The 27,839-nt window shown below is 34.6% G+C and overlaps 3 protein-coding genes and 1 long non-coding RNA gene across 14 annotated transcripts; 2 read left to right on the plus strand and 2 right to left on the minus strand.

The window, feature by feature from the left end:
• Positions 1-6,485: 6,485 nt before the first annotated feature.
• LOC114380160 (aldehyde dehydrogenase family 2 member B7, mitochondrial-like) lies at positions 6,486-10,877 on the plus strand. The gene is made up of 11 exons (XM_028339110.1): positions 6,486-6,866; positions 7,506-7,640; positions 7,903-8,045; positions 8,157-8,310; positions 8,566-8,795; positions 8,915-9,004; positions 9,225-9,398; positions 9,492-9,629; positions 9,752-9,889; positions 10,124-10,185; positions 10,274-10,877. Exons 1-11 carry the CDS (start codon positions 6,785-6,787, stop codon positions 10,545-10,547), a joined length of 1,620 nt encoding a protein of 539 aa, XP_028194911.1. The 5' UTR covers positions 6,486-6,784; the 3' UTR covers positions 10,548-10,877.
• Positions 10,878-10,946: 69 nt separating this feature from the next.
• Positions 10,947-14,080, minus strand: LOC114380167. The gene is made up of 4 exons (XR_003659672.1): positions 13,954-14,080; positions 12,485-13,760; positions 12,039-12,132; positions 10,947-11,295 (listed from the first exon to the last, which is right to left on the minus strand). It is a non-coding gene; the product is annotated as an uncharacterized LOC114380167 (long non-coding RNA).
• A 2,537-nt stretch (positions 14,081-16,617) lies between these two features.
• Positions 16,618-19,002, plus strand: LOC114380173 (U-box domain-containing protein 19-like). Its single transcript, XM_028339129.1, has one exon. It carries the CDS (start codon positions 16,624-16,626, stop codon positions 18,763-18,765), a length of 2,142 nt encoding a protein of 713 aa, XP_028194930.1. The 5' UTR covers positions 16,618-16,623; the 3' UTR covers positions 18,766-19,002.
• A 2,584-nt stretch (positions 19,003-21,586) lies between these two features.
• Positions 21,587-27,694, minus strand: LOC114380184 (RNA-binding protein 25-like). 11 transcript variants are annotated; one of them, XM_028339212.1, is made up of 9 exons: positions 27,140-27,315; positions 26,692-26,773; positions 26,435-26,488; positions 25,707-25,963; positions 25,224-25,376; positions 24,182-24,596; positions 23,379-24,047; positions 22,716-23,299; positions 21,587-22,102 (listed from the first exon to the last, which is right to left on the minus strand). In XM_028339212.1, exons 4-9 carry the CDS (start codon positions 25,929-25,931, stop codon positions 21,851-21,853), a joined length of 2,298 nt encoding a protein of 765 aa, XP_028195013.1. In that variant the 5' UTR covers positions 25,932-25,963; positions 26,435-26,488; positions 26,692-26,773; positions 27,140-27,315; the 3' UTR covers positions 21,587-21,850. The 11 variants fall into 11 exon arrangements, with proteins under 11 accessions (XP_028195013.1, XP_028194995.1, XP_028194985.1 ...); XM_028339194.1 differs by having other exon boundaries at positions 25,707-26,167; XM_028339184.1 differs by having other exon boundaries at positions 25,707-26,167; positions 26,435-26,544.
• Between the last annotated feature and the right edge of the window lie 145 nt (positions 27,695-27,839).

The raw sequence follows: 27,839 nt of genomic DNA on the forward strand, positions 1-27,839 counted from the left end.
ATATTAATTAGGCGCATTATTCCTTCCTTTTATTTCTAAAGTGCACTTGCTGTCCTTTAAAAGAGGTTAGTGTAATTTTAATTACCTCTTTGGGAAGAAAAAAACATAATAAATTATAATAAGAATAATATAATTTCAAGAGAATTGAAGTGAAAATATTTAACTTTTGAGAATGCTAAATGTAATCATATTAAACTTTATTGTATTTTATTATAATAACGATATATATGAAAGTTTTAATTTCACGTTCAATTAATTCTTCTCTCATCAAATTAGCATACTTTGAAGTTAAAGTGATATTTTCAGTAATTGATAAAAGTACACCTTGTGACAACTAGAAAGAGAAGAATAAGTAATTTATAAGATTGATAATGACTCAGTTTGGTTAAACTTATATATTGAAATTTGTTTAAATTTATCTTTTAAAATAAATATTTATTTAATAAAAAATAAGTAATTTTTTTTATTTTTTATTGTGTTTGTCTAAATTATTTTTAATTAAAAAAATAATTTTCTATTTATTTTAAGAAATAAATATTATCTATTTCTTAAAAAATATTTATATTAAAAAAAATTATTTTAAAGTTTAAAGAAACTCAGTCAATATGTTAGTTACTGTAAAATAGAAATAGAAAAAAAAAACTAAAAAATTCTTTATAAAGTGTTTATAAATTTTAAATTTTTTAAAATATCACCATTCATGATTCGCCCACTCAATATAAATCCTCTCAAGAAAGATGGTCCAAACTCCAATAGGGTCCAATAGAAAGTAAAAAGGAATCTGGTTTTCTTTTTTTTCATTGAGGTGTGTTCTGATTTGGCAATGTGCTTCCGACTGCAGTACATGCCAAGATCCGCACACGTTAGTTTACATGAGTAGTAATTTGAAAAGTACAAGTGTGAATGATAAGGCTCTCAATTAGGGTTTCTTTTGGATTAATAGGATATTTGACTAACATGCTTTTTGATTTGCATTCGTCACTGACATAGTGTAGATGTAGAATCTTCTCACTCAAACCTTACATGAGTTACATCACAAAGCGATGCTACCACGCCCTTTTGGCTTTTTATATTATAAATATAGTTGTAATGATATTTGGATATGATTTCATACAGATTATTTAAGTTTCTAACCACTAGTCTATTGTTAGTGACTTTTATATTATATACCATGTTATATGTAAATATTAATGGATATACTTTGGCATTAGTTAAACAAATAAACAAATATTTATAAAAGAATATTTCCACATTAAAATAAAAATTGTTAATTTTTTTAAGTAAGTGAAAATATTTTATAGAGCTTATTAAATGCTCCTCAATTAATATACAGTTGTTAACACAAACAATAAGGCAGCAAATTCAAGTAATTAACTTCTATTTTATATAATAAAAAAATGCATAAAAAACGACATCTACACAGTTGGCAAAACATATGATGAGAACGAGCTAAATTTGGCAGGCATTAACATGTGATGAAAAACTCATGACTATTAGTTTAATATACTTTACTAAATTTATCTTCAATGTTAACTTTTTCTATAGGATAATGCCAAACTATTCTATAACTCAAATTTTATTCTGATAATATCAAATAAATTAAGATGATAAGATATATTTTTGGTCAATCTATATATTTTTTAAGCTTAGTAATAGTTTTACTCAAACATATGGAGCTATTAGATCAACCAAAGTCAACCTAACGCCACATTCACACATAAAATGTTAGTTTTTATTACTAAAAGTGAGAAACCAAACAACTAAAATTGAACAAACATATTTTGAATATTTAATTCTCAAAGGTGTATGTAAATTATACTTTTCCTATTTGCATGTCGAAAAGTAGATGAAACAAATAGAAGTGTTGACAAGTTTTAATGTGTGTTTGGATTGATGGTAAGAAAAATGATTTTAAAGAATTGATTATTTTAAAATTAATTTTGCTATAAGTAGAAGATACTCCTACTTATTTTAATTCTACCATAATTTTTTCATCATAATTGAATCTATCATGATTTTAAAAATAATTCAAATATATAAAATTTAATCAAAATCAAAGTTAATCCACTTCACCATGATTTATTATGATGGGAAGGTCATCCAAACACACACTATTATAAGATTAACAACCCATTATTAAATAAGTTATTACAATTTATTGGTGGTCATACTTTAATTGAATCATGGATCAACAATTATATTAAAAGTGTGAAAAAAAATATATAACATATAAATTTTCTTATTTTGAGAAACTAATGTAATTGCACTATATATTCAGCAACAAAATGGCCTTTTACCTTACAATTACCTTAAATTGCAAATACAAGTGGAAACAATTGTTTCCTGATCCCAACTCGTGAGAGGAGAGAGAGAGTAATAAGGTTACAACCTTAAAGGTTTTTAATTAATTAAGCAAACCATATGACTGATAGTCGATCCAAGAAAAATATCTGCATATTATATTTGGCCCTAGAACGAAGAATCTTGGAATGGAATAAGTCAAAATACTGTTTGGAAAGAGGTTGACATCCTCAATCAGAAGATAATAAAGACAAATATGAAATCATAATTAAATTATTCAATGGTCTATCTCGAGATTTGGGTCACCATTCCATCTACACCTAATGCATTGTAATTTATAACTTATAAATCAAGTTAATTTATCGAGCAAAATACATAAATATTTTGGGATCCCAAAATACTCATTATTTTGGGATTTCAATCACATTAATATTCCTTTTTCAATAATGATATTAATTTTGTTTACCCAGAATAGTCATGTGTTGGTTACATGATTCTTTAAGAGATTTTTTATAACAAAAATATTCATATCTTTTCTCTAACAACAGTTTAAATCATATATTTTAGGAATTTTTCATGTCTTTGTTGATTTTTATGTGATTCTTGTTAGTCAAATTGATTTTTTTATGCCCTTGTTTGATTTCTTTATGCATTTGTGAGCAATTGTTCTACCCACAGTTCAAGTTGAATCGCAACCAAACCAACATTGACCAACTCAAATCACCGACCAAACAAAATTGTCGAAGCCAACGCAATCGAACACCATTGTGGAGAAATCAGTGGAGGAATATACTTTTAACCCCAGCAAATGCATGCGGTGGCCGTCGAAATCCTAGCATACAAAGATGGTGGCCATCAAACTCGAGAGAGAACTCAAACCTTAGCATAATACATTTTGGGGGTTTCAGAACTATGAAGGATAATTTCGATGTTTCACAAGCCCACTAACAATGTTAATTAACAATTTCAATTAGAGGTGCAAAAGAAATGCATTTTAAGAGAGAAAATGCGCATGTAATATGTTTAAACTTGAGAGAGTGTTTGTGTAATTTGCTCTAATCTATTTGATGTCAGGCGGCTTCGGTATCCAAAGGCCCGAAAGAACATTTTTTTTTTACCGATGATACAACATTATTATAATCCTTCTTATTGCTAAAATAAATTCTTAAACTATTAAAATACTTTTCACTTTAATTAATGTGTGTGTATGTGTGTAATTAAAATTAAAATATTTTAAATTTAAATCAAAATTTTATTTAACCATAAAATCTATAAAAGATTTATCAAACAATATCTTGAAAATTTAATTTTTTCATCCTAAAATATCTCAAACCACCAGCATGTACCACCCTGATTTCATCAAATCCTAATATATTAAGATATACTATCCAATAAGTTTACCGAATATAATTTTCATCAATCAAAGTGTAGGATTATACTTTTCTATTATACGAGTTGATAATTTAACTAGGCTTATGCTAAATAAACCTCCCATTTGTACTTTTACACCCCTTCCACTTATTGAAAAAATAATAAGAGATAGGAGGTGTACAAGTAAAGAGGGATGCGTGTTTAGAAAAGCCTTTGACTCGTTACCAAATTAAACCCTAATTGGTAAGAAATAAAAAAAAAAGAAAAACAAAAATGGGCCATAAGTGATTTTCGGGCAATAGAACCACAAGTGATTGAGTGCAAAAATGGGTCAAAATAAAAGGAGAAAAAAAATCCAGAATAAACAAAAATCAATCTTTTGCTATATCCACTTCTTTATTTTGCTAAGTACACTTATATTTATTTACTTGTTGTGATATATACCCTTTTATACCCATAACATTGATAAAAAATTATTATTTTTCAGAATTTAATTTCTGGAACAAATTTTTATTTTTAACATTCCAAAAAATACTTTTCAGGATGTTTAAAAACAAAATTGTGTTACATTTTTTTCCTTAACCTTTCCAGAATACTGTTTTGTGTTTCAGAACGTATTTTTTGAATGTTAAGAAGAAAAAAGTCAAGCAGGATACTAGGACCTTTAAAAACCTCACATGAAAGGAAAAATTGTACAATAGTGAAGCCATTGAAGTGGAGAATGCATGCAATTGATATTGATCGTTCAATTAGACAACTCTAAGAGACACTCACTCCACAACAGTAACTTGGAATTTGGGGGATGAAAAAACCCTAATGATAGAACAAGAGACTAAGCAAGGGAAGCATAAAGGAAACCAGGAGACATCGAAGGTGATGAAAGGAGTGAAAGATAGGAGGGGGTGTGATGAAAGAGAAGAGACTGTGTTGTTATGAAAAAGAGAATATGCTGTTGCGCTGAAAAGGAGAAGGTTATTTAAGTATTTTTATTTGAAAAAAATAAAAGAAAAGGACATTGTACTTAACAAATAAAATGAATATAATAAAAAGCCGAGAAAACCAGCTACATAGTGATGTGAGCTTCAGGAACTACTTTCGGCCCAATAAGAAAAGAAAACAGAAGAAGAATAATGAAAGCCCAATTTAATTACCAATTAGTCAAATTAATTTAATTGATCACTCACGAATTTATTTTAATATTCCTTATAGTTATTAATTGTGTATTAAATATTTTTTTAATATTAATAAAATCACTAATTTTTTTCTTAAAAAACATCACTAACATTTAATTGGTGTCCAATGATGGATTTATTTAAGTTTGTGAATTTTTCTCCAAAAGAAAATTAAAACATCTTTCAAATTTTTGTGAAAGGGTAACATTTCATCAGTTTTAAAAATTAAAATATCAATTTATTTATTTTAATAATAAATAGATTAAATTAAACTAATTAAATAACTAGAAGAACTAAACTAATAATTTAGTTTCCACAAAAAAAAACCCTAATAATTTAGAAGTAAATTTAACTACACACAATTCGATCTACACCTCGTACATAAACAAAAATCAACCAAGGAGAGTCTAACTTTAATTAAATAAGTGTGTCAGTGTTATAAATCTTTTATACATAAAAAACAAAAATCAATCAATAAAAGAAGAAAAAGGAAAGGCAAATTTGGATTAGTCATCATAACATGGAATGCCAAATCAGTCGACACAATGCTGGCCAATCACAACAATATATTTCCGGCAAAATTTTGAATAATTGAATCACAGTCATAGTGACGTGTACAAAAGAAATACTATATCTTCCCAAAATATTAATAATATTTAAATAAAAAATATCAAATGAAAAAGAGAGAAAATGTTTCTGGTCTTAAAATATTAAATACATTAAATTTAATATTTTTTATTTTTCAAATTGATTAATTAGGATGATTCAAAACTTATCTTTGAAAACCTGGATCCCATTCATTTACATTAAATGTTAATCAAGAAAGTAAAAAATAAAAATATTAACCTTAAAAGGATGACTGTATTAGTTAAAACTTAAAAGGATGAAGATGAACCTTAAAATAAAAAGGTTACCCAATTTAACCGGAAAAAAACTGAGTGTCAGGATAAGGATAAGAATAAGACATAAAAGCTAGGAACAGATCAACAAGAAAAATAAAAGCTTGGAATATGGAAAAATAGAAGGAAACAGCCAAAAAGGCTGAGATTGCCGCCATAATAGTCTTTCCATTTATTCAACGCTCAAATTGGGTAATCATAAAGGCTGGTCGACCAACGTGTGCTCATCCCTATGGAATTAAATTTGGATATTTTGAATAAAATTTTAACTTTAGATTTCATGAATGAAAATAAGTAATTAGGAAGAGAAATTTTATTAAGAAAACTAATCAAGATATTTAACATCAATCATAACATAGTAAAACAAAAAAGATTTGGTTGACACTGAATGTTATTTAATATTTAACAAGAGAAAAAAATATAAAAGTAACATGTAATGAAATACTGAGATAACAAAAAATATACAAAAATAATAAGTATTAGTATTAGTAGAATACTTGATACAAAGAGATGCATATGTATTATCATTCAAAACTTTTAATAATGTCTAAATGAAATGAGTTCATAATATCTTAAATTCAAGTTTTCAATAAAAAAATAATTCTGACATGATTAATAAATAATTTTATTCCTTAAGTTCATAACTATTAGTTATTGACTTTCAAGTTATCATTGGTTCGAAAAAAAGAAGAAGCAGAAAATCTATTAATAATAGCCAGTTAGCTTTCCTAACAAAAATTGAAAACTAGTAGTTCATAAAGTGACATATATTTTGTACCTATAACTTGATTGGAAAAAGAACACCTATTATGGAAGGTGTGCTGAGCAGAGATGTCAACGAATTATGGTTGCTCATATGTTAATGTCACATTATTTCTGGGGTGATTGATAACAACATTTAAGACTTCGTTCACAATGGGGTAAAGGGTCAGTTTCCCATTTGACTGCAACTATATAACACTCGTAACAATTTCACAAAGTTCATAAAACTTTACTATAAACAGTAGTGGAGAGAGGGAGAAAAACCAAAGAAGATTGACCATGGCTTCTTCATTGAGGATCTCAAGGCTCCTCTCTCGTTCTTTTCTTTCTGCTTCCACTACTACTCCTTTGTTTTCTAGAGGTACTTCCTGTTTATCATCACTTCCAAGATTTTGGGGTGGTGATCTTGTTATTTTTTCTGCTTGGTTCTTGAGGACATGTAGAACATGAAAATGAAGTGACTCAATTTTGCACCTTTTTTATTTGATTAACTTGGTTTGTGAGGGATTTGGATGATAGGATCATTTTTTTTTTAGGAATGTTTTTTATATTGGCAAATGTTACTTTGTTATTTTTGTTAAAAATATCACTGAGATATTCTGAGAATTAAAACTCGCAACCTTTCTTCCTTTGTTTTTAAGCTTCTTTTCCATCCATTAGACCAACCTTATATCTACTCTTATCCTTAGTTAAAAGGATCCATAACTAAAGTGCTATTTACGGTGAGGCATTATGAAGTCTGAACTGTACTTTATTGGCTGGCCCCTGTTCCTTTTCAGCTACCACCTGTTTTTTTCACAGTTTCACTGCCCTTTCAAGTACATGTTTTTTCTTTCACAATTGGAGGCTACTTTCTGGGACCATTTCAATATATGCCCCCTGCCAAGATGATGAATGATCATGCCTTTTGATTGGTGTTTTTAGGCTTTGCTTTTGCTTTGGGGCTTTCATTAATGGTCTTATTTTTTTAAATAAATTGACCCTTTCTTCTGATATTCAGGCGGAAGTGGTGCTCTTGGTGCAGGGCTCAGTAAATTCAGCACTGCTGCTGCCATTGAAGAACCAATTAAACCACCAATTAAAGTAGAACACACCCAGCTCTTAATTGATGGAAAATTTGTTGATGCTGCTACTGGTTAGTCCTTTTTTTTCTCCCTTCATAGTTTTATCCCCATCTATAAAGTGTGTGGTTGGGTTAGCATTTGCAAATCTAACTTTGAATGAAATTAATTTTACAAAATTGACTTTGATGGAAATTGAGTTTGAAGTGATGTGATTTATATTTGGATTTTTTTATTCCAAAAGCCAACATAATTTTTTGTTATTTAATGCAAATATTCATCATTTGCACAAAAATTAAGCATTTTAAGGTGGTCATAACTTACTGTTGACATCAGGCAAAACTTTTCCAACGTTGGACCCCAGGACAGGAGATGTGATTTCTCATGTTGCTGAGGGTGACCATGAAGATGTTGATCGAGCAGTTGCAGCTGCTCGCAAAGCCTTCGACCGCGGACCTTGGCCAAAGATGACAGCCTATGTATTTCCACCCTTCTAATTGTTCTTGAATAATGTGCAAAGTCCATGGTCTTTGGTCCCTTGATTACTCAACTAAATCCTTGTTTTGTTTGCTTGTTGTGTAACCGTGTAGGAAAGACAAAGGATATTGCTGCGTGCTGCTGATCTGTTTGAAAAGCACAATGATGACCTTGCTGCACTCGAGACTTGGGATAATGGGAAGCCATATGAACAGTCTGCTCAAATCGAAATTCCAATGCTGGTTCGCCTATTTCGATACTATGCTGGTATGTCGAAATGTTAACAACAGTCTTTCAAATAGATTCTTTAATTATTGATGAAAATATTGAAAATCACAATTATTGGGGGTGTCACTTCTTATTTAACGAGTTTCACTCAATTTTATAATTGTAGACGGTATGCTAGAACATGTGTGTTAGAGAGTGTGCTGTTAGCATTTCTCATGTAGAAATAACTTGTCCGATTATCTCTTTGTTGTTCAATGAAACCAGTACCAACACTTCTAATTCCAAATTGCTCAGGTTGGGCAGATAAGATTCATGGTCTCACAGTTCCAGCTGATGGGCCATATCATGTGCAAACATTGCATGAACCCATTGGTGTTGCCGGTCAGATCATTCCGTGGAACTTCCCTCTTGTCATGTTTGCCTGGAAGGTTGGGCCAGCATTGGCCTGTGGTAACACCATTGTTCTCAAAACAGCTGAGCAGACTCCATTATCTGCTTTGTATGCATCAAAGTTGCTTCATGAGGTGGGTCACATTCCATACTTTTTCAAAAACAGATTGGTTTTAGTTTATTTTGTTGGAAGAAATGAAAAGATTTGTATATATATGTTTAATGCTTGTTCCAAATTTATCATTTCTGACAGGCTGGACTGCCTCCTGGTGTTCTGAATATAATATCTGGCTTTGGTCCAACTGCCGGTGCTGCTATTGCTAGTCACATGGACATAGATAAGGTATTAAGATATTTAGTCTTTCAATAGTATTCATTTTCACCCTCTCCACCCTTTTGACAGTAAGCTATTCACTTGTTTTCTCAACATTGGCAAATCCCTTTAGTGAAAGTGTGAGGATTTTGATTGTGGTAGGAATGAGTGTCTTGTGTATTCACAAACAAGAAGCTTATAAAAGTGTGTGTATAAACTTAAGTCTTTGCTTTGTTGCATTTTGTTGCAGCTTGCTTTCACTGGTTCAACCGAAACTGGAAAAATTGTCCTTGAACTGGCGGCTAGAAGTAACCTTAAGCCTGTAACTTTGGAGCTTGGTGGGAAATCCCCATTCATTGTATGCGAAGATGCTGATGTAGATGAGGCTGTTGAGCTAGCACACTTTGCATTATTCTTTAATCAGGTATATGAGTATATCCCAAATATCAAGTTGTTTATAAAATTGTCTTTCATAGAGTTCAGAAAAAAATTAATTGGTGGTTTTTGTGACATTCAGGGACAATGCTGCTGTGCCGGGTCTAGAACATTTGTACACGAACGTGTGTACGATGAATTTATTGAGAAAGCAAAGGCACGCGCTTTGAAGCGTGCTGTTGGTGATCCATTCAAGGGGGGAATAGAGCAAGGTCCTCAGGTAACATACCCATACGTTTAGTATCAAAATGCATAGGAAATATTACACTAATTTGATATTTCCTTACTTTTTTTTAAATGTCCGACTCTATTGACGAATTTTGTGTATGATCCAAAAATCAGATTGATTCAGAACAATTTCAGAAAATACTGAAGTATATTAGATCCGGTGTTGAAAGTGGAGCTACTCTTGAAACCGGAGGAGATAGATTTGGCAACTCGGGCTTCTATATTCAGCCTACTGTCTTCTCAAATGTTAAGGTATAATTATAATAAGAGGAATGTTAGCAACACATTCTCTGATAGATACTCTGCTAGAAAATTTTTGTAATTTTTGATATATTTTTGTAAATAATAGAAAGTTTGTTTAAAAGATTGTGTTATAGAGTTCTTGCTAGCATTTCTCTAATAATAATATCTTTTAATTTCACTCTCATTGTATCAAGGATGCTTAAAATGTGAATTCTTTGTGTTACTAATTGTAAAAACAACCAGGATGACATGCTGATTGCGAAGGAAGAGATCTTTGGCCCAGTGCAAAGCATATTAAAATTCAAGTGAGAACATTGATTCCTATTGGCAAATAATATCATTATCTTTGCACTTTTGCTTCATACACTAATTGTCTTTTGTGTTTGATCACAGGGACCTTGATGATGTGATTCAAAGAGCAAATAACACACACTATGGCCTTGCAGCAGGGGTGTTCACAAAAAACATTAACACAGCTAATACTTTGACTAGAGCATTGAGAGCTGGAACAGTGTGGGTGAACTGCTTTGATACATTTGATGCAGCAATTCCCTTTGGAGGGTACAAAATGAGTGGTCAAGGAAGAGAAAAAGGAGAATACAGTCTCAAGAATTACTTGCAAGTGAAGGCTGTTGTTACATCCTTGAAGAACCCAGCTTGGCTTTGAACATCATTAGCTTTAGATTTATTTGATGAAAAGATTAATAAATAGGCTCCAATAATAAAGATCATTAAATTGGGTTTATTCCATTCATAGTTTCTGATAATGATGAAAATAATCTAGTTTCTTTTTCTGTTTTCCCCCCTGCATTTTATGGGTAGAGCGAAATATACTATGGAGTCTATGGTATAAAATTCAACGTAGAGGTGAATTTCTGGTTGGGACTGGAATCAAATTTGTATAATGATGGATGTAAATTTCATATTACCTGTTCTCAAAGGACATTGTTCGTTTTTAGTAAATGGCAATGTTATGATTTGAACTGTGATTCAACTAGTAACGACTTAATATATATTTTTAATATCATATAATCGAACAAGAATCAAGTTACTTGAGAGTTTTTGTAGTTTTTTCATTCAAAAACTCATTGTATATGTAATATTTTAACAATTCAATTCATATTTGTTGAAAATCTACCATCTCCAAACCATGTACCTCCTTCATCAGTCATCACTGAAGAAAGGAAGACCACATGAAATTTATTTTTCTAATCCTTCAACATTGACCATTCTCCAATCCTTTTTGTTTAGAGTAGTAGCCATTTTCAGATGCATATATTAGGTACGACCCACTCCCCATTACTCTCTACATTGACCCTTTTCCATCCTCATCTTCCACCAAGTATTCAAATGACATGTTAGAAGCATCACACGCTTCACCTTTTTCTAATTATGCCTTCTATTGCTTCAGTTACCTGATATAAGATTTACAATACAATAGTTAGTAAATGTTATCATACTAGTTGCATAACCCAAACATATGTGCATTTTCAAATTGATTTAGAGTCTCTTTGGATGAGACAATTTAAAATTTTAAAGAATTTTAAAAATTTCAAATACTTTAATTGAAATTCTCTCATTAATTTTGTGTTTGGATAAAGAAATTGAATTTTTTCATTTTCAAAATTTCTTATTTTTATAAAATAGTCAAATGCATTTTTTTTTAAATTTTATATTTGAATAAAATAATTATTTTTTCATTAATAAATTCCATGTACTATTTGTCAAGTGTGATATTCCAATAAATATGTACTATTTTAATCTCTTTCAATAAAAAAATATATTAATTCACCTATTTAAATTGTTATTCTATTTACAACCCACTACAAAGCTCTATAAGCTTTTAAGGTAGAACTATTTAGTAGATAAAATGACATATATTAAATGTGATCTTAGAACCATCACAACATAAAAAATATATAAATCAAAATTCACAAGATTTTTTTGACAATAAAATCTAAGGTATGAATGTGCAGTTTTACCTTGGAATGTTATTTAAAAGCCTACAGATAAAACTTATTTTTTCAGAATGTACAGCATTGTGGAAATTACATTAGAAGTATCGTTCTGTCATCATTGGTGTGAAAGTGAATATATATGAATATTAAAAGGTATCATATCAATTTTCCTAGGGTCATTGCATAAAGGCATATCTTACATCTGTTCCACCCATGGTTGGTGCCATGATTAATGGGATTAATACGAGCGAGCCAATGAAAGGTAGTGCTGCAAGCCGTAATAGATAAGAGGTACTGCAGTTAAAGATAGGTAAATCAAAAGAAGTAACAACTTCTTTAGCAAGTCATAGAAGCAGAATTTAGCCAATTAACTTTGCTACTTATGAATATCATAGTGACAGTGAAGGTGATTTGTTAATAAAAATGGGGAAGGGAGAGATTCACAAAGCCCCTTCATCAAACAAAACTTGATAAATGGCCAGAGATGTGTCCTCTCTCTCTCTCTCTTCCACTTAAATTACTACTCTACTTGTCTTAAACCTTGTTATTTTGAAAAGTATTCAAACCAAATTGATGGCATCCATGCTCAAATCCAAATAACAGATACATCATCAACAAACTAATTTATCAAAATAAATGAAATTACATTATTAAAATTCATAACGCGTGGACTTAAACTTGAGGATCAATCTCCAGCTTATAATTGAACAAACTGTTGTTGGTCTTGTGATTTGTGAATACCCAAACACAGAAGCTAGTAACATTACTACATACCAGAAAGTTAGAATGCAGAAAAAATAATACTATGCCATTCAAAGATCATATGATTAATGAAATTGATTAGAATATACTATATTACCATCAGGCTAAGGCATAACTGTTAAGACATTGAATTTTAGTAACCAAATTCAAGTTAAACCAATCAGACTATTTCAGAATTATCCAAAATTAGCACTCTAACTTAGACGTGAGAAACATAAAATTAAACTCAAACTAAGCAAGACCCGGATTTTTTGTGATCTCGTACTTCAATCCAGATGCTCCCTGCCACCCTCTACCAACAGGTTCCTCCCCCTCTGGAAAAAGATTCACCTTCACATCTTCAGCTACCCCTTCCTCTTCCTTCTTCTGCTCTAGCAGAGGAGCAACTGTAGGAACTCCATGACTATTAATATCACGATTCGTGCTCACTGTCATTCCATTAGCATCTCCATTCCCTCTTAACCCAATTTTCTTGTCACCATCACCAGCCAAAGGCAAAGCAGGCTCATCCCCAATTTTCCTCTTCTGATTTTGGCTCCCCACTGCACCATTCCACACATCCTTTTACCTCAAAACTCTCTCATTCTCACCCCTCATGTCTCCATGCTCGGTCACAAAGACTGGTTTAATCTCATTGTCTCAATTAGGCCTCGCCAATCCCAGCACCAGATCAATCTCTATCTTTGGAGGGGACCCTCCTTCTCTCTGATCATCAACACCATCAAAATTCTCACTAGCACTAGTCCCAGCTTCCCCAGAGTAATCAGACACAAACCCAGTTCTCTTTGCCCATGACTTCAACTCTTTAGGATTATGATCACTTCTTGCCACAAAAGGCTCAACTTTGCATCATTAACAACATCATGTCTCTTGCCAGTGCCACCCCTCATAGCCTTCCTTCTATCTAAGAACTCCAAACTCGACCCGGTTTCCATCGAACCATTTTCTTTTGCTTTCTTTCAAAATTGGACTGCCAGTTTCCACCCATCCACACCGCAAAATGATTGCATGAAATTGAAAAGATTCTCTCCGACCTTCATCGCCAGCCCCTCGATTCGCTTCTCCGCCGCCATGTCTAGCAACGGCAGGGACGCCAAATCCTCCACCGACAGGGGGGAGCATTGTGTTTATGTGCACGAATATTTTGAATCTAAAACATGCTATTACACCAAAGAGACAATAACAAGAACAAAACACAAATCAAAAACACAAAATCAATGAATTGAAATCGAGATTAAGAAACAAAATAAAAAGCACAAACCAATGACAAAATCTGAATCAAGAAACCCTAGATTAGAGAAGAAAAAAAAAAGCAGAGATGAGAAATCAATGAACCAGAGAGAGCAACGTAACTGCGAAAGTGATAGTGAGGGAGGGTGGGGCGAGAGTGTGAGGAAGGATCGGATGAGCCAACGCAAAAATTTTCAAATTCTCTCCTTTTTAGTCGGGAATTAAAATTTCTTAATTTTAGGTAACTGAAATTTTTGTTTAAAATTTCTTAAATTTTAAAATTTTTTAAATAAAAATCCAAACGAATTTTACCTTAACTTTTTTTAATTCTTGTTTAAATTACTTTTCCTATTTTAAATACTTCATCCAAACATACTCTTAACTTAAACTTGTATTAACCTTTTGTATTTCAATACATCATGCGCTTCCTCTGGATCAATTCACAATCGACTTTGTCTTCCAGGTTTTTGATAGATTCTTGATGAATAATACCCATTTCTTGTATCAAGTCACTTTCTATCCCAGATGGCGGGAAAGAAATGACAGTAGACTTATTATGTGATCTCTAAATTCTCCTTTGAACAAACATGCAATTTCTAGAAGTATGTCCTGCTCAGTAGGATTGATATAAGTGATCAAAACTCATTTTTAACACTAGAATTTTCACATTTGGACTCTTTTGGAGCTTTCTAGATTCACTTTTCCATGCTTCTTTCCCAAAACTTTAAAGGCAAAGGATTGCCTTTGCAATAGGCAATTACACTTTCTGATACCTTAAAAAAAAAAAAATTCTGATAGCTCTTCATATCCTTGTTAGGATGCTCTTCTCTGAAGGCATTCAAATGGAAAAGTAGAAAAAAGTCACAGTCATTCAATTCATTTACCTCACATATCTCATCAACATGGCTAAATATGTGCTTATCTCTAGTTGATACAATCTCTCTACTTCCTGGTCCTAAACAATCAAAATCACTGATTATATCTTCTAACTGTTCTGAGGAAGACACATCATCCAAAACAATTAAAACTTTTTTACGTCTAAGTCTTCTCGTTATAAAATAGGATTCAACTTTGGCACATGTGCATGAATATTTTTTCTCGTGGGAACAACTCAGGAAAGTTTGTTGCGAAAGACATCCATGCTTTTCTGATTGTTCCCTTATATTTGCAAGAAAGTTGACTGTCAAATTTAGAAAACAGTCTTACCTCTGCCTCCCATTTCCCATATTCCAATCACTCAAATATTTATTGAGCCAATTTCAAATTTCAATCTTGGCATAGTTCCCCGAGTCCAATCAGTTCTTTCAATTCATTGGGTATATGAGATTCAGTTTGTGTAAAACATCTTTTAAGAATGTCCTTAATGATTCGGCCTCGGTCCTAGCATAAAAATGGTAAGAACATTAAAGGAAAGAATGTATCACAAGACAATCAAATAAAAAATCAGAATAAGAATGAAAATATGGGTGATCAATCACAATCTATGGACAAACAAGAGAGTTGAGGATGAAAAATTCATTTTCTTAAAAGAAGCAACTATTTTTCTCTTAATTCTCTATCTTTACTAGGCAAAGCATTCCTCCAGCTTCAGCAGCCCCCAGAACTTGTTGAGCAATTGCATGTGAGGCTATATAAAAATCTAGAATGTACAAATATCCTCAGCAGCATGTGAGAATTTTGTATACAAGGTCTCACATGTAGATAGAGGAAGGAGTTGGCATAAATGGATCTTTCACGAATCTGTCTAGAGAGATCGTTATTGCAAGATAAGGTGCCTATCTCTAGACGTCCACAATGAGATCAGAAAAACTTGGTATGGTCCACTCGATGAGTATCCCTGGAATTCACCTTCCAAATTGTAAAGAGAAGGTCTTAGTCCCTACCGTTGAATGCGTGTGGTCAACTGTGTAATCGAGGAAGCCAACATTGACTGAAAACATATTGAGACAAATCCTCTAAATGATATACTCAGTATGGCACAAGATAGAGTACAATATTTAATAGCATTGTGTTGGCAACAAGTGATGTATTATCACACCTTGTGGGTTATCCATGACCTCTTCTTAATAAACATTTGCCTTTTTCAAAAAAGAAAAATGAGTCACTTTTGGTTTGTCTGTCTTCGGCCCCTTTTCCCCTAATACTAATAGCACACAACATCCACTTTTTGCAACCAACTTGGTCCTCTCTGGGCTGTTGCTTCCTGCACTTGCCAAATTATTCTTACCTTTCGAATTGGTTATTAAGAAACCAAAAAATGCAAAAAGAGAGTGCAGGAAACAACTGGGAAGTGCATGAAGCAACAGCCTTTCTCTGTGTTTTTGGTTAGATAGACATGGGCCAATAGCCCAACAAAAGAAATAGGGCTAATTGGACACTTAGGCCGAAATAAGCCTGATCCAGAAACCAACTTGCAACTTGTGTTTACCAAAAAGCAAAAATCAGAAAGTTTGACCAGAAAATGGATAGAATAATTAATTAATCTAAAATCCAAATAATTGGCCAACCCTAGTCCCTAATTTCTTTTATTCCAAAATTGACGTTGAACTTACAATTCCACGTTGTAAACCTCGGCAGCTGTCGGCTCCCTCTCTCCAAGCAGCTTCAGAAGCACGTTGGCATTCCACTTCTCCCGCGCCACGCGTCACTCCCTCATAGCCCTCCTCTTCACGGATCCACAGAACCCCACGTGTCTTCCGCCTCAAAATCCCAAAACTCCACCACCATTGAATCACCTCTCGACGCGTGTCCCCATCCCTACACTTCCTATAAATACCCCAAACCTAAGTCTCCATGAAAACAAAACAAAACATAGATAGTAGAATCCAAAACACTAAACTCCAACACGTACCTTTTTCCATGATCCGAAACACAAACAGGTCGGATCGCCGGGTACTAACCTCCCCGGTGGTTCACCCATGCGATAACATCGCTCTCTCTACCCTTCTCCCTTCCCTCATCACTCTCTCCAACGCCATTTCCAATTTCCAACACAGTTCCTTCCCTTGCAACAAGCGAAACGCGAGAATCGCGATTCGCTTGACCCGGCTTCTCCAACCCTTCCTTCACGAGATCCGAGACCATCATTCGGGTCTTGCAGACCCGGCAACCCTGAGCCTCTCGGAGCTTCATTTAACCTTCCAGAAGCTTCTTTTCCTTCTTGAAGATCTCACACGTAAAGGTGCCAAGCTTTACATGTTAATGGAATCGGATCGAGTCGCAACTCAGTTTCGGGTCATATCCAGATCCGTGGCCACAGCTTTGGACGTTTTTCCTTTCGGTTCTGTGGAGATCTCTGAGGAAACTAAAGAGCATGTTTTGTTGCTGAACGAGCAAGCAAGGAGGGCAAGGCTTGAATTTGAGCAAGAAGATAAACGGGTTGTGGTGAGTGTTGTGTCGGGTTTGACCCGATTTGAGAACCGGGTTCCCCCGGGTGAGGGTGATTTGAAGTGGGTTCTTGAGTATATTGGGGTTAAAAAGTGGAGTGAGTGCAACAAAGAGGTTAAGTTTTTGGAGGGTGAAATTGGGTTTGAGTGCTTGAAGAATGAGGAGAAGGGGAAGATGGTTTTTTTGAGTAGTTTGATGGGGTTCATGAGTTATTGTAGATGTGTGGTGATCGAGGATGTTGATTGTGAAGAGAGTAACAAAAAAATTAATGTAAGAGAAAGTAGTGTTGAGAGTGAGGTGAGTCTGAGTTTGACTTTTCTTAACTCGGATGATTTTAGATGTCCAATCTCTTTGGAGTTGATGAGTGATCCTGTGACTATAGAGACAGGTCACACTTATGATCGTTCTTCGATTCTGAAGTGGTTTAGTAGTGGGAATTTGATGTGTCCCAAGACGGGTAAAAGGCTTAGCAGCACTGAAATGGTTCCAAATTTGGTGCTTAGAAGGTTGATTCAACAACATTGCTATACGAATGGCATAAGCATTCCCTTTGTTGATTCGAGTCATAGGAATCGTGAAATTACTAGGACAGTGGAGCCAGGGAGTGTGGCAGCAGAGGGAGCAATGAGAATGTTGGCTAGTTTTCTGAATGGAATGATTGAGAATGGAAGTGGAGAAGAGAAGAATAGAGGTGCTTTTGAGATAAGGCTTCTTTCCAAGACAAGCATTTTTAGTAGATCTTGTTTGGTGGAAGCTGGTTTGGCTCCTCTTCTGTTGAAGTTGTTGTCATCGAGTGATTCGTTGACTCAAGAGAATGCTGCTGCAGCCCTTCTCAACCTCTCAAAATGTGCAAAGAGTAGAAGTGTGATGGTTGAGAAATGGGGTTTGGAATTGATCATTGATGTCTTAAGGAAGGGGCTGAAGATTGAAGCTAGCCAGCATGTTGCTGCTGTGTTGTTTTACCTTAGTGCCGAGTATGGAAACTTGATAGGTGAAGAGCCAGAAGCAATACCATCATTGATAAGGCTAATCAAAGACGGCTCTTATCGAAGCAAGAAAAATGGGTTGGTTGCAATTTTCGGCCTTCTTAAGCACCCGGAAAACCATAGGAGGGTGCTAGAAGGTGGAGCAGTTTCTTCGCTAGTTGACATCTTAAAAGGGTGTGAAAAGGAAGACCTTATCACAGACTCGCTCGCAATTCTAGCAACTCTGGCAGAGAGGAGTGAGGGGATGTTAGCAATCCTTCACGGAGAGGCTTTGCATGTAGCTGTTGAAATTTTGAGTTGTTCTACTTCAAGGGTGGGAAAGGAGCACTGTGTGGCTTTGTTGCTTTCTTTGTCACTACATGGTGGAGAAGATGTGGTTGCTTATTTAGTGAAGAGAACTTCTCTAATGGGATCTTTGTATTCCCAACTCAGTGAAGGCACATCGAGAGCAAGCAAGAAAGCCAGTGCTCTCATCAGAGTCCTCCATGATTTTTATGAAAGGAGGTCCTCTGGTTTCAAGGCTTCAGTTATTCCACAAGAACAGTTCATTCATGTTCGGTAACCCAGTATTTTTTTGTTCACCTGGGTATTCTTTCATTTGTTTGAATTTGTAGATACTGTTGTATAAATGTGCCTAGTTTTTTTTTTTTTTTGTACTCTTGTTATTAGCTCAAGTTTTAAAGAGCTAATAATTTCGTCAGCTTCTGTTTTTAAAGGTGAAGCTTGTACAAATTGTTGTAATTCATTGCTCTGTATTGATCGAATAAGATTGTATCATGTCTATTAATCAGGAATAGTATTCGGATTTGCCTCCTCTTTTCTTGTTTCTTAAGGCTAAAGTTTTAAGCTCACGTTTCTATGCCTAGGCCATGTAACTTTCTGTGTAGATGCCTTCTGGATCCACACCTGGCTGGCTTTATTTATTGTGTGACAGTTACTGATTAATTTAGTCCTTGAAACCTATAACAACTTCGTAATTTGATTTTTAATGTTATATAAAAAAGTAATTTCGTCACTGATATTGAGAATTATAAGTCATTTTAGTCTATGATTTTACTGCGTATTAATTAATTTGATCTTTAACATTAAGAATTAAATTCAGTAATGATTTTAAAACAGGTGAGCATCAGAAAATCACTTATGATTATTAAATCTGTAAACTGAAGGTCTGCTTGTATTGCCATATGACCAACGTGAACAGACGTTCTGTGGATGTTGAAAATTTTGGCTTCCTTACTGTGCATAAGAAATTGGGCGCCAATGTTCCGAAAACCGTTGGTTATTAAACTTGGTACTTTTTCACTTTTGGTTAAATAAACAAAATTTGACTAATAATAACAATCTATCAACAATCTGACCAAATTAACGTTTTATACAAGACTCCGGTAAACAGGTTAAAATTTTGGAAGAAAAACCTAAGGGATATTTAGTGGTGTCAAGCCAAAAGGCTAATCTCACAGTAATGCATGAAAAAAAACACAGCATATTCTTAGCAAAAAAAAGTAATTGTTCCTAAGGCATTCTTGAGTATTGAAGATAGAAAATTCAGAGATATGACATCCTTGAGCAAATTTTTGTCCTGAAATGCTAAGACCAATGGAAGAAATAGGGGAATTTTTAGTTTGTCCTGAAATGCTAACTCACCACATGGAACTAAAGATTTAAGCTCATAAAATTTCATATTTCACTTCTGTAGTTCTTTTTTACCTTTCTGAAAACTAATGTAAGAGAAATTTTCAACACCAGCCCAAATTATTTTCCCATTGAATTGTAGTGACGATGTAGACACTGGAATTTCAAGAATAATGACAAAAGGGGAACATAGTCACTCTGGATCAAGGTTGCAAGGTGAAAGAAAATTCAAATTGACCTTTGCTACTGAATCGATATGTGACACGAGACCAAAAACAAAGCCGCACAAGAGAAAAGAAAAAAAAAAAACTAAAGGTGAATTCTACCGTGGACCATATTAATATATGGTCCATCACTGGACCACAAAAAATAACCTGCTATCGTAGGTAAACACGCTTAGTTCCGGTATGTACAATGTTTTTTAAAGATTTCGAAAATTGCAACCATAGTGCTTAAGAAAAGTTTTTAAAATTGCAAAATAGCCCTCGAAACTCAATCATCCTCTCACCCGTGGTTTTTTACTTTCCGTCCAGATCTGCATTTATCTTTCATCCACATCCATGATTTTTTCCTTTCCAAATCCAGATCTGCAAGCCTTTTTATCTTTCTTTTGCTTTTCTTTGGTTATTATTTTGAATTTTGAAATGTAATTAATTTTTTCACAAAAAGCTAACTAGTCATATGTTAAACTGATTGACTCGAAAAAACTTCAGAAAAACACTTCAAACATGATTCAGACATAACATAGTTCAGAAATACTCTTGAATCAAAGGAAAAAAATCAATGGAAATCTTGTTTGCACGATTCAGAAAGAACCAAAAAAGACCCATTCATAAACAATCTGGGATCTCATATGAATCAACAAATCATATTAGGTTTTACAAAAACCCAATTAAAAAAATTATTTTTCAGAAACACAAAAAAACTTGCTCTTTTACATTAACCACTTTGTGACTCAGATGCTTTCTTGCTTAAGAGGTCTGCCAAGCCTCTGACATTTCGATCTGATCCTTTTTCTTCCAACGAGTAGGAAAAATGTTGAGAACCACAAAAACGATGCATGCGAGACTTGTTTGAAGATGGATTCAAAACTTATTCACAAATGTTTCTTGAACAACCTCGTGTCATCATAGAACAGTCACTCACGGCAATTGTCGCACCTGAGACATACAGTACTTGTGGTAGTTGTGCTTTGAGGCAATTGTCACCACAATTGTGGTACGCAGTGGTGTAGTCGAACTTCTGCATTGTTATCACTAGACTTGTCACCATAGTTGGAGGTGTGACTTCCAGGAATTGTGCTATTCTTGGAGACTAGGATTTGGTCTGCATCATCATCATAATTCGCCACTATTCCCAAATCTATCATGGTTATTAGGGTTTCAGTTGGGCTCAGTTGACGGTGGTGCTCTAAGACTAGGAGTTGGGATGTGCCTTTGCTCTTCTCTTCTATTAGGGTTTCAATTTCCCAATCATTCAAACGAAAATTTACAAATAGATCCAATTCTTGCTTTTGATATAAGGACCTAACTGCAAATTATCTAATTCTATATGAATAAGTATCCGGTATTCTATCTCATTTAATCTTATCCATTCAATTTTTTTAGCAATATATCTAACGGTTATCTTTCATGGTCCACAGGTGAATCACTTAATTCATGGTCCACCGTAGAATCTACCAAAACTAAAAGGTTAAGTATTTTTTGACGGTATTTCTTATTTTATTTCCAAAGAAATGAAAGAAGCAGGAGTTCAGAACAATCATTTAAAAAAAAAATCAAAGTTCTACACTATTCACTTACAAAAATTGCCACCGGATTCTCATGGATGAAGAAAACGGGGTTTTAAACGGTAACTACTTGAATGCTGAAGCAATACATACTGAAAAATTACATTCAACCGTTTATGATTATGCAGCCATTTTACAATTTAGGGTAAAGACATGTCAAGGATCAATGTTAAAATATCAATCCAGCAGCAAAGGAAAGGAAGAACATATAATAATAATAAAAAAATCATGATTTTGACCTCAAAGCTAGCCCTGACTCTACCTTCTTTATTTCAAAGATAAGCATCCTCCACATCTTCAGAACGAACATTTCAGCCTCTTCATCCAAAATGATCTGAAGTCGCTCAAGCATTTGTGATGCTTTCACATGTTCTTGTGTACTGGAAACAATATAATCTATCAATGTAGTTTCTTCTTCCCCCAAAAACTCTTGGATTTTCTTTGAAATCCACGGTCTCATTCTATCATGTAATTGATGCTGAAAAAGAACATAATATAAAACCAAATATTTAGACCATAAAACAACATTATCAACTTTTCAGACTGCACAAACTCAAATAATAAAAAAACAAGTACAAACAAAAACAGTTTAAACAGTTCCTGTGCAAGAGCTGTTCAACTCAACTGAGCTCGAGTGATGCAATCTTGTTCAAAAATAAAGGATGTTCTTGATGGATAAAATTTCAAAAAATGTAAAGTTGATTATATTTCTAAAAAGATGAGAAGGTTCCCATCTGGCCTCCACTCATTCATATTTTTATGTTTCTAAAAATCCCAAAATATATAAAGAAAACAAGGGATCTAAAGGTGTTTTTCCTTTCCAATCATTGGTGGGAAGTTCATTCTTAAAATTCTATAGACTCCTCAAACTTTTTCGTGGTTTTTCTAATTTCTAGGCTCCCAGAACAGTTCCTTCCACACACAACTACTACTACAATGCTTCACTCTTTCTGCCAATAACCTTACACAAAAAGCAATCAAGGTATACCAGTCTGACTCAAGCCAAATGAAATATAGATCTGCCAACTCTCTTTTTATTCATTCAAAATCAAATAGTAACAAATCAAAATCTGCAGATTAGGATCATGTACCTTATCATATACTGCCCAGTCTATCTCATATGAGAACAACTCCTCCTTCGTCTTTGGTATCATATCAATCAATTGTTTTGCATCCAAAAGCCTCTTGTTATCAGAAGTCCTGAGTTTCTCCGATCCATGATCTCGATCCCTGTCACGGCCAGGAATTCTCTCCTTGTTTTCATCTCTGTTGTGAGTGCCATCATCACTCCTGTCCCGGTGGTTAGACTTCTCATTTGAACGCCTACTTCTATCCCGTTCACCATCCAGCTTCTCTTCCTTGAAATTTGTACTGGATATACGCTTTGCAAATTCTGCAGCAGCAGCCAAATTTGGTGGCGTTGGCCCAGAAACCGTAGGTTGAACTGCCTGCAATTCTTCAGTTGAGTAATCAATTGGAACCAATGGCCTCATTTTTTTGGCCTCATTATCATCCTCTTCATGGAAAACAGAACGGACAGATGTTCTTTTCCCTGAACCAACTAGACCAAACCCCAATTTCTTTGTAGGAGCATTGCCACCTGACTGTGCATCAGTTGTAGCAACAGATGCTATTATTGATTCATCATTGATGACATTTATTGAATCACCGTCACCTGTCGTTGTAAAGCATTACTACATTTAATTTGAGAGAGAGAGAGGAAACCAAAAATTGAGAATAGTTATTAAAATTACCAATATGATATTCATGATGATAATCAGCTACAGTATCTTGTTCAGCAACGATGCTTTTAACTTCAATAGTAATCTCTTCAGTAATCATATTTTCCTTACCAGCATTTACCACATGCTCAGATAATAGCTTTAATGCATCTCTTTGTTGCTTCTGTTCCTCCTCGGCCTTCTTTTTGGTCTCAGCAATTTCTTCCTCTTCTTTTTGTCGGTCGACCAGGTCATCTTCCTTCTCACGCAGCCTCTTCTTTCTCTTATCCTCTATCACACTTCTGCGCCACCTCTTCCTAGAATCCTCATCCTCATCCTCTTCATCATAAAGTATCTCCTTTCTCCTTTTACGTTCCCTTTCCTTCTCCTTCTCTTTTTCATACTGACGCTCTTTCTCTTTCTCTCGTTCTCTATACTCCCAATCCTTCAAATATGTTTCATACTGACGCTCAGTCTCCTCAACCCTTCGTCTTTGTTCCCTCTCTTTCCGAACACGTTCCCGCTCTGCTTCTCTTTCATATCTTTCAAGTTCTCTATCTTTTTCTCGTTTTAGCTCCCTATCTCGGTCCCTCTCTCTGCTTTTTCTATCATGCCTTCTATCAGGACTTTCAGTCCTTTCATGTTCACTGGTTGGTTTGTTATCATTGTTTGTCTCTTTCTCATTTTTATTTTCAGCAGATTCTACACAATTTGAAAAGAAAAGTTTCAGAATAATAAATTTACAAATAAGGTATCCTGATGATAAAATATAACCCTGTTGGGTCTACACTCAACAGCAAAATAGATACAGGAATTGAAGTGTCTTTTTCCCTTACCATTCTTCTCGGTATCCACAACAGAGTCTCCATCCCTTGCTTTAACAGGTTGTTCTGAAGTTAAATTTACAGAACCATCACCAGTCAGCTGAGCAGATGGTGCAGGCAAAGGTCTAATCTTCAACCTTTCCTCTATCATCTTTGAAATCTTTTCTAAAGCCTCACGATCAGCTTCTCTATCTTCATCAGTGACAATCCCAAAGTTTGCCACATCATGTGATTCCTTGTTTGATGATTCAAGAACCTCTTTATTTGAGGGTTCTGTGTCAGCCTTTGCATCCTTGTTTGCATTAGAAGGTTGTTCACCTTCGTTTTTTTCACCTACTCCTGCCTGAGTTTTTTTGTTCTTCAAGTTCTCAGTTTTTGTCTTATCATACCGCTCCAGATTTTCTTTCATAGCTTGATTCACATTGACCTGTTAAAAAATATATAATAAATGGCTAAGATCCTTAGATGTACAAGGGAAAAAATGTATTTGGTCAAGATGACTTTTAATATAACAATTATGTGTCTTGTTCAGAGAAATTTTATACGATTGGAAAATGCAGATGCAATAGTACTATCAATATAGAGCTCAACATTCATGGAATGCACCAAACAGTTACGTCAAAGACATTCTTCAACTAATTCATACCCCTCAAGAAAATTGGTTAATTTAGTTAGTGACATTAAAATTTGTCCATAATTTGTAACATTCTTCCAAATAATTTGTTACAAATTTTAAAATTAATCACCTCTCTCTTTCCACTTGCTTTTCACCAATTTTCTACTTATCTTCTCGAATCCTAATAAGAGAGAGAAAGTTTATCTCATTAATTTCTAGCATTTATTTTTCTTTGGCTAAAAAATTTGTTAACTAATTAAGGGTACTTTAGGAAAAAATAATTAATGCAACAAACAATTAGAAAAGGGTCTTATAAAAAGGGGAGGAGGGAGTATTATTAGCCAATTAGTAGCCATGCCCAAAAGCAAAATATCAAATTGATACCTTCAATCCTATAGTAATATAAATAAGGCAAAGACATAAAAGATGAAGACATACCTTCAATTCTTGCCCATCAATATTCAGTTTAGTAAGGAGACGCAAGGCACGAAGAACCCCTTCTGCAGACTCAAACTCATAAAACCCAAAACTTGTAGGAGTTCCAGTTGATAAATCCTGAGGACGTTTCCAGGTCTTGATAGTTCCACATAACTTTAAAAAAATAATAGAAACAGCATATTTATAATTATAACCAAGGACTTTAAGATACCTAATGTCTTGTACATATAAAAAAGTCTGGAAAGAGAATAATTGAGAAAAAGTTTTTTCAGTTAAAATATGTTAAAAATATTATAACTACACAAGTTTTTAAAAGAAAAGGCAAAAACCTAAAAAAAAGTTGATTTAGTGCTTTTCTCAAAGCCAAAAGTAGCAGCTTCTAAAAAAAAACTCAAAAAATAGAAGTTGCATAACAGAATCCCTTGCACTAAATAACTAAACCCTGTTCTCACCCCAGAAGAAAGAACAAACTTAAAAATTTACTTGAAGGAGAGAGAGCATGAACTCATTTTCCACAGTTGGTGCAATCTTGCCAATGTAAACTGTGTTTTGAGGCTTCTCAGCTGGAGTAACACTAGGGGCTACCACAGGTCTGACTACAGGCGGAATAATTGGGCGAACTGCAGGGATCCCTGCAACAGGCGGGCGTGATATTGTAGGTATGTTAACTGCTCCAGGAGGGCGTGCAGGAAATACAGGACGAACCATAGTTCCATAAGGAGGGGGGTAACGAGGAATTCCTGTACAGAGTAGAAAAACATCTATGCAAATATATTAGAGCAGATTATGAGTGAATATGTATACACCATAAGCAAATCAGTACAACACTAAAGATATACGCAAGAAGAAAAAAATGTGGCAAGAACAATGGAATGCTGTTACCACACATCAAAAGCACAACAGAGATGGCAGCACAGCCAACAATCACCAGCTGAAATGACAACCTGAAGAAAACAATAACAAATGCTATCGAGTTTTGAAATTCACGAATGTGTAAAAAGTGCTTACCTTTGTCTGACCCCTTGCAACATAGCAGGCTTCTCAAACTATCTCATCCACCAATTGCAAATAGTAACTTGCATAATCTTATGTACGTGTGGTTTAATAAGAAGAAATTCTAGTTGAATTATAAGTTCATTTTTATACAGCAGCATACGTTGCAGCATTAAAAAATTAAATGAAACTGTGATAGAGAGAAAAGATTGCAATACCTCATGACACAAGGCCAACGTGTGCATTCATTCAGTTGCAAACATTGTCGGCTTCTGGAATTCATAAAGCCATTGAAGGGAAAGTACTCTTATAACTAGCAGAAAGTGGCCTACTAAAACGAGAGCACGACACAACCATACATTATTTAGATCTACAAAAGAACAATCACTCTTTCATTTTTTTTAGTCAGCATCGCTTCACTTCCAATTCCAGTAAAAGACAAGACAAGCTAGAAACCAGACAAATATGTGCATACCAAAAAATGAGTTGTTTGTAGAGAGGTGGTCTTTAAGCAATATGAAGCCCTCCAACCTTTCTCAATGAATTCAATCAAGACACTGTAGGAGAAAACATCCCGTCATCGATACCCCTTATCCAACCATTAAGAACTCTCTCAAATTCTCAATCTCTCCGAACACAACCCACTCTTCCAAAACAAACCCATCCCCTAATAAAACAATAACTATTAATCTATCAATCAACGCCATGACTGTCTTCTATAGCCACCACTCACTCAATAAACAGTCTTCACACATTTTCACAGCGCAATAAAGAAACCACATTGATAATAACTAATAATTCCAAAGTCATAAAACATTGAAGCAACCAACGAAGGAGCGTTGAATTAAACTAAATTAAATCAAATTTAAATGCAAATTCACAAAGGAACATCAAACGATTGAATGAATGAATGAATGACCCACCCGCGGGAGTTATGGTCGGAGCTGCAGCGTAACCGTTGGGGATCGGAGCGAAGGGCCGCAGGGCCGGATTACCGGGTTGAATCTGGTACGAAAGCATCTGCTGCATCTGCGGCGGCGGAACTGCCACGGCGGCGCCGGTCACGCCGGGCGGAGGAACGGCAGGGCTTTGGAAGGCCGGGTTGGGCGAGGGGACGGGGGAGAATTGCGGAGCGAGCGGGCGGAATGAGGGAGGGAGTACGCCGGGGACCTGCGGCGGAGTGCCCGCCGGAAAGAGGAGAGCGGGCGGCGGAGGAAGAAGCGTTGGATTGGGATTAGGGTTTGTGGCGATGGGCGTGGATGAGGGTGGTGTTGCGGATTGGGGGAGTGGATCTGGTGCGGATTCGGAGGGTTGGGGATTGAGGGGTAGGGTTGCGGGGGAAGAAGCGAAATCCGCCATTGAAGAAGTTTGGGATTTGTGTGTGAGAGAGTGAAAATTGATCTCTGTGTGTATGTGTGTGCGTGCGTGCCCTAGATACGATGCAATAGAATAGAAAATGCCGCGTCTGTGTTTCGGTACGATTTTTCGGTAAAGTTCGTGATGATGCGACTTCGCTCCACGTAAGAACCCTGTCTGAAATCGGATGCGTTTTACACTATTTTTCCAATTTTAGCCAACAAATTAAATTGACAAATTTTATCCTGAAAATTTTAAGAAACTTAT

This window comes from Glycine soja, chromosome 2 (genome assembly GCF_004193775.1).
Source record: "Glycine soja cultivar W05 chromosome 2, ASM419377v2, whole genome shotgun sequence".
NCBI classification, from domain to species: domain Eukaryota; kingdom Viridiplantae; phylum Streptophyta; class Magnoliopsida; order Fabales; family Fabaceae; genus Glycine; species Glycine soja.

Bases quoted from the DNA above. Each gene is read 5' to 3' on its own strand.
- LOC114380184 (XM_028339140.1), bottom strand. From the start codon at position 27,575: ATGGCGGATTTCGCTTCTTCCCCCGCAACCCTACCCCTCAATCCCCAA. The intron at 23,300-23,378 runs GTAATTTTAATA...TTACAACGACAG, and splicing joins TCATCATGAATATCATATTG to GTGACGGTGATTCAATAAAT. The intron at 22,103-22,715 runs GTACATGATCCT...GTTCTTTTTCAG, and splicing joins ACTGGGCAGTATATGATAAG to CATCAATTACATGATAGAAT.
- LOC114380160 (XM_028339110.1), top strand. From the start codon at position 6,785: ATGGCTTCTTCATTGAGGATCTCAAGGCTCCTCTCTCGTTCTTTTCTT. The intron at 7,641-7,902 runs GTTAGTCCTTTT...TGTTGACATCAG, and splicing joins ATTTGTTGATGCTGCTACTG to GCAAAACTTTTCCAACGTTG. The intron at 8,046-8,156 runs GTATTTCCACCC...GTAACCGTGTAG, and splicing joins GGCCAAAGATGACAGCCTAT to GAAAGACAAAGGATATTGCT.
- LOC114380173 (XM_028339129.1), top strand. From the start codon at position 16,624: ATGAAAACAAAACAAAACATAGATAGTAGAATCCAAAACACTAAACTC.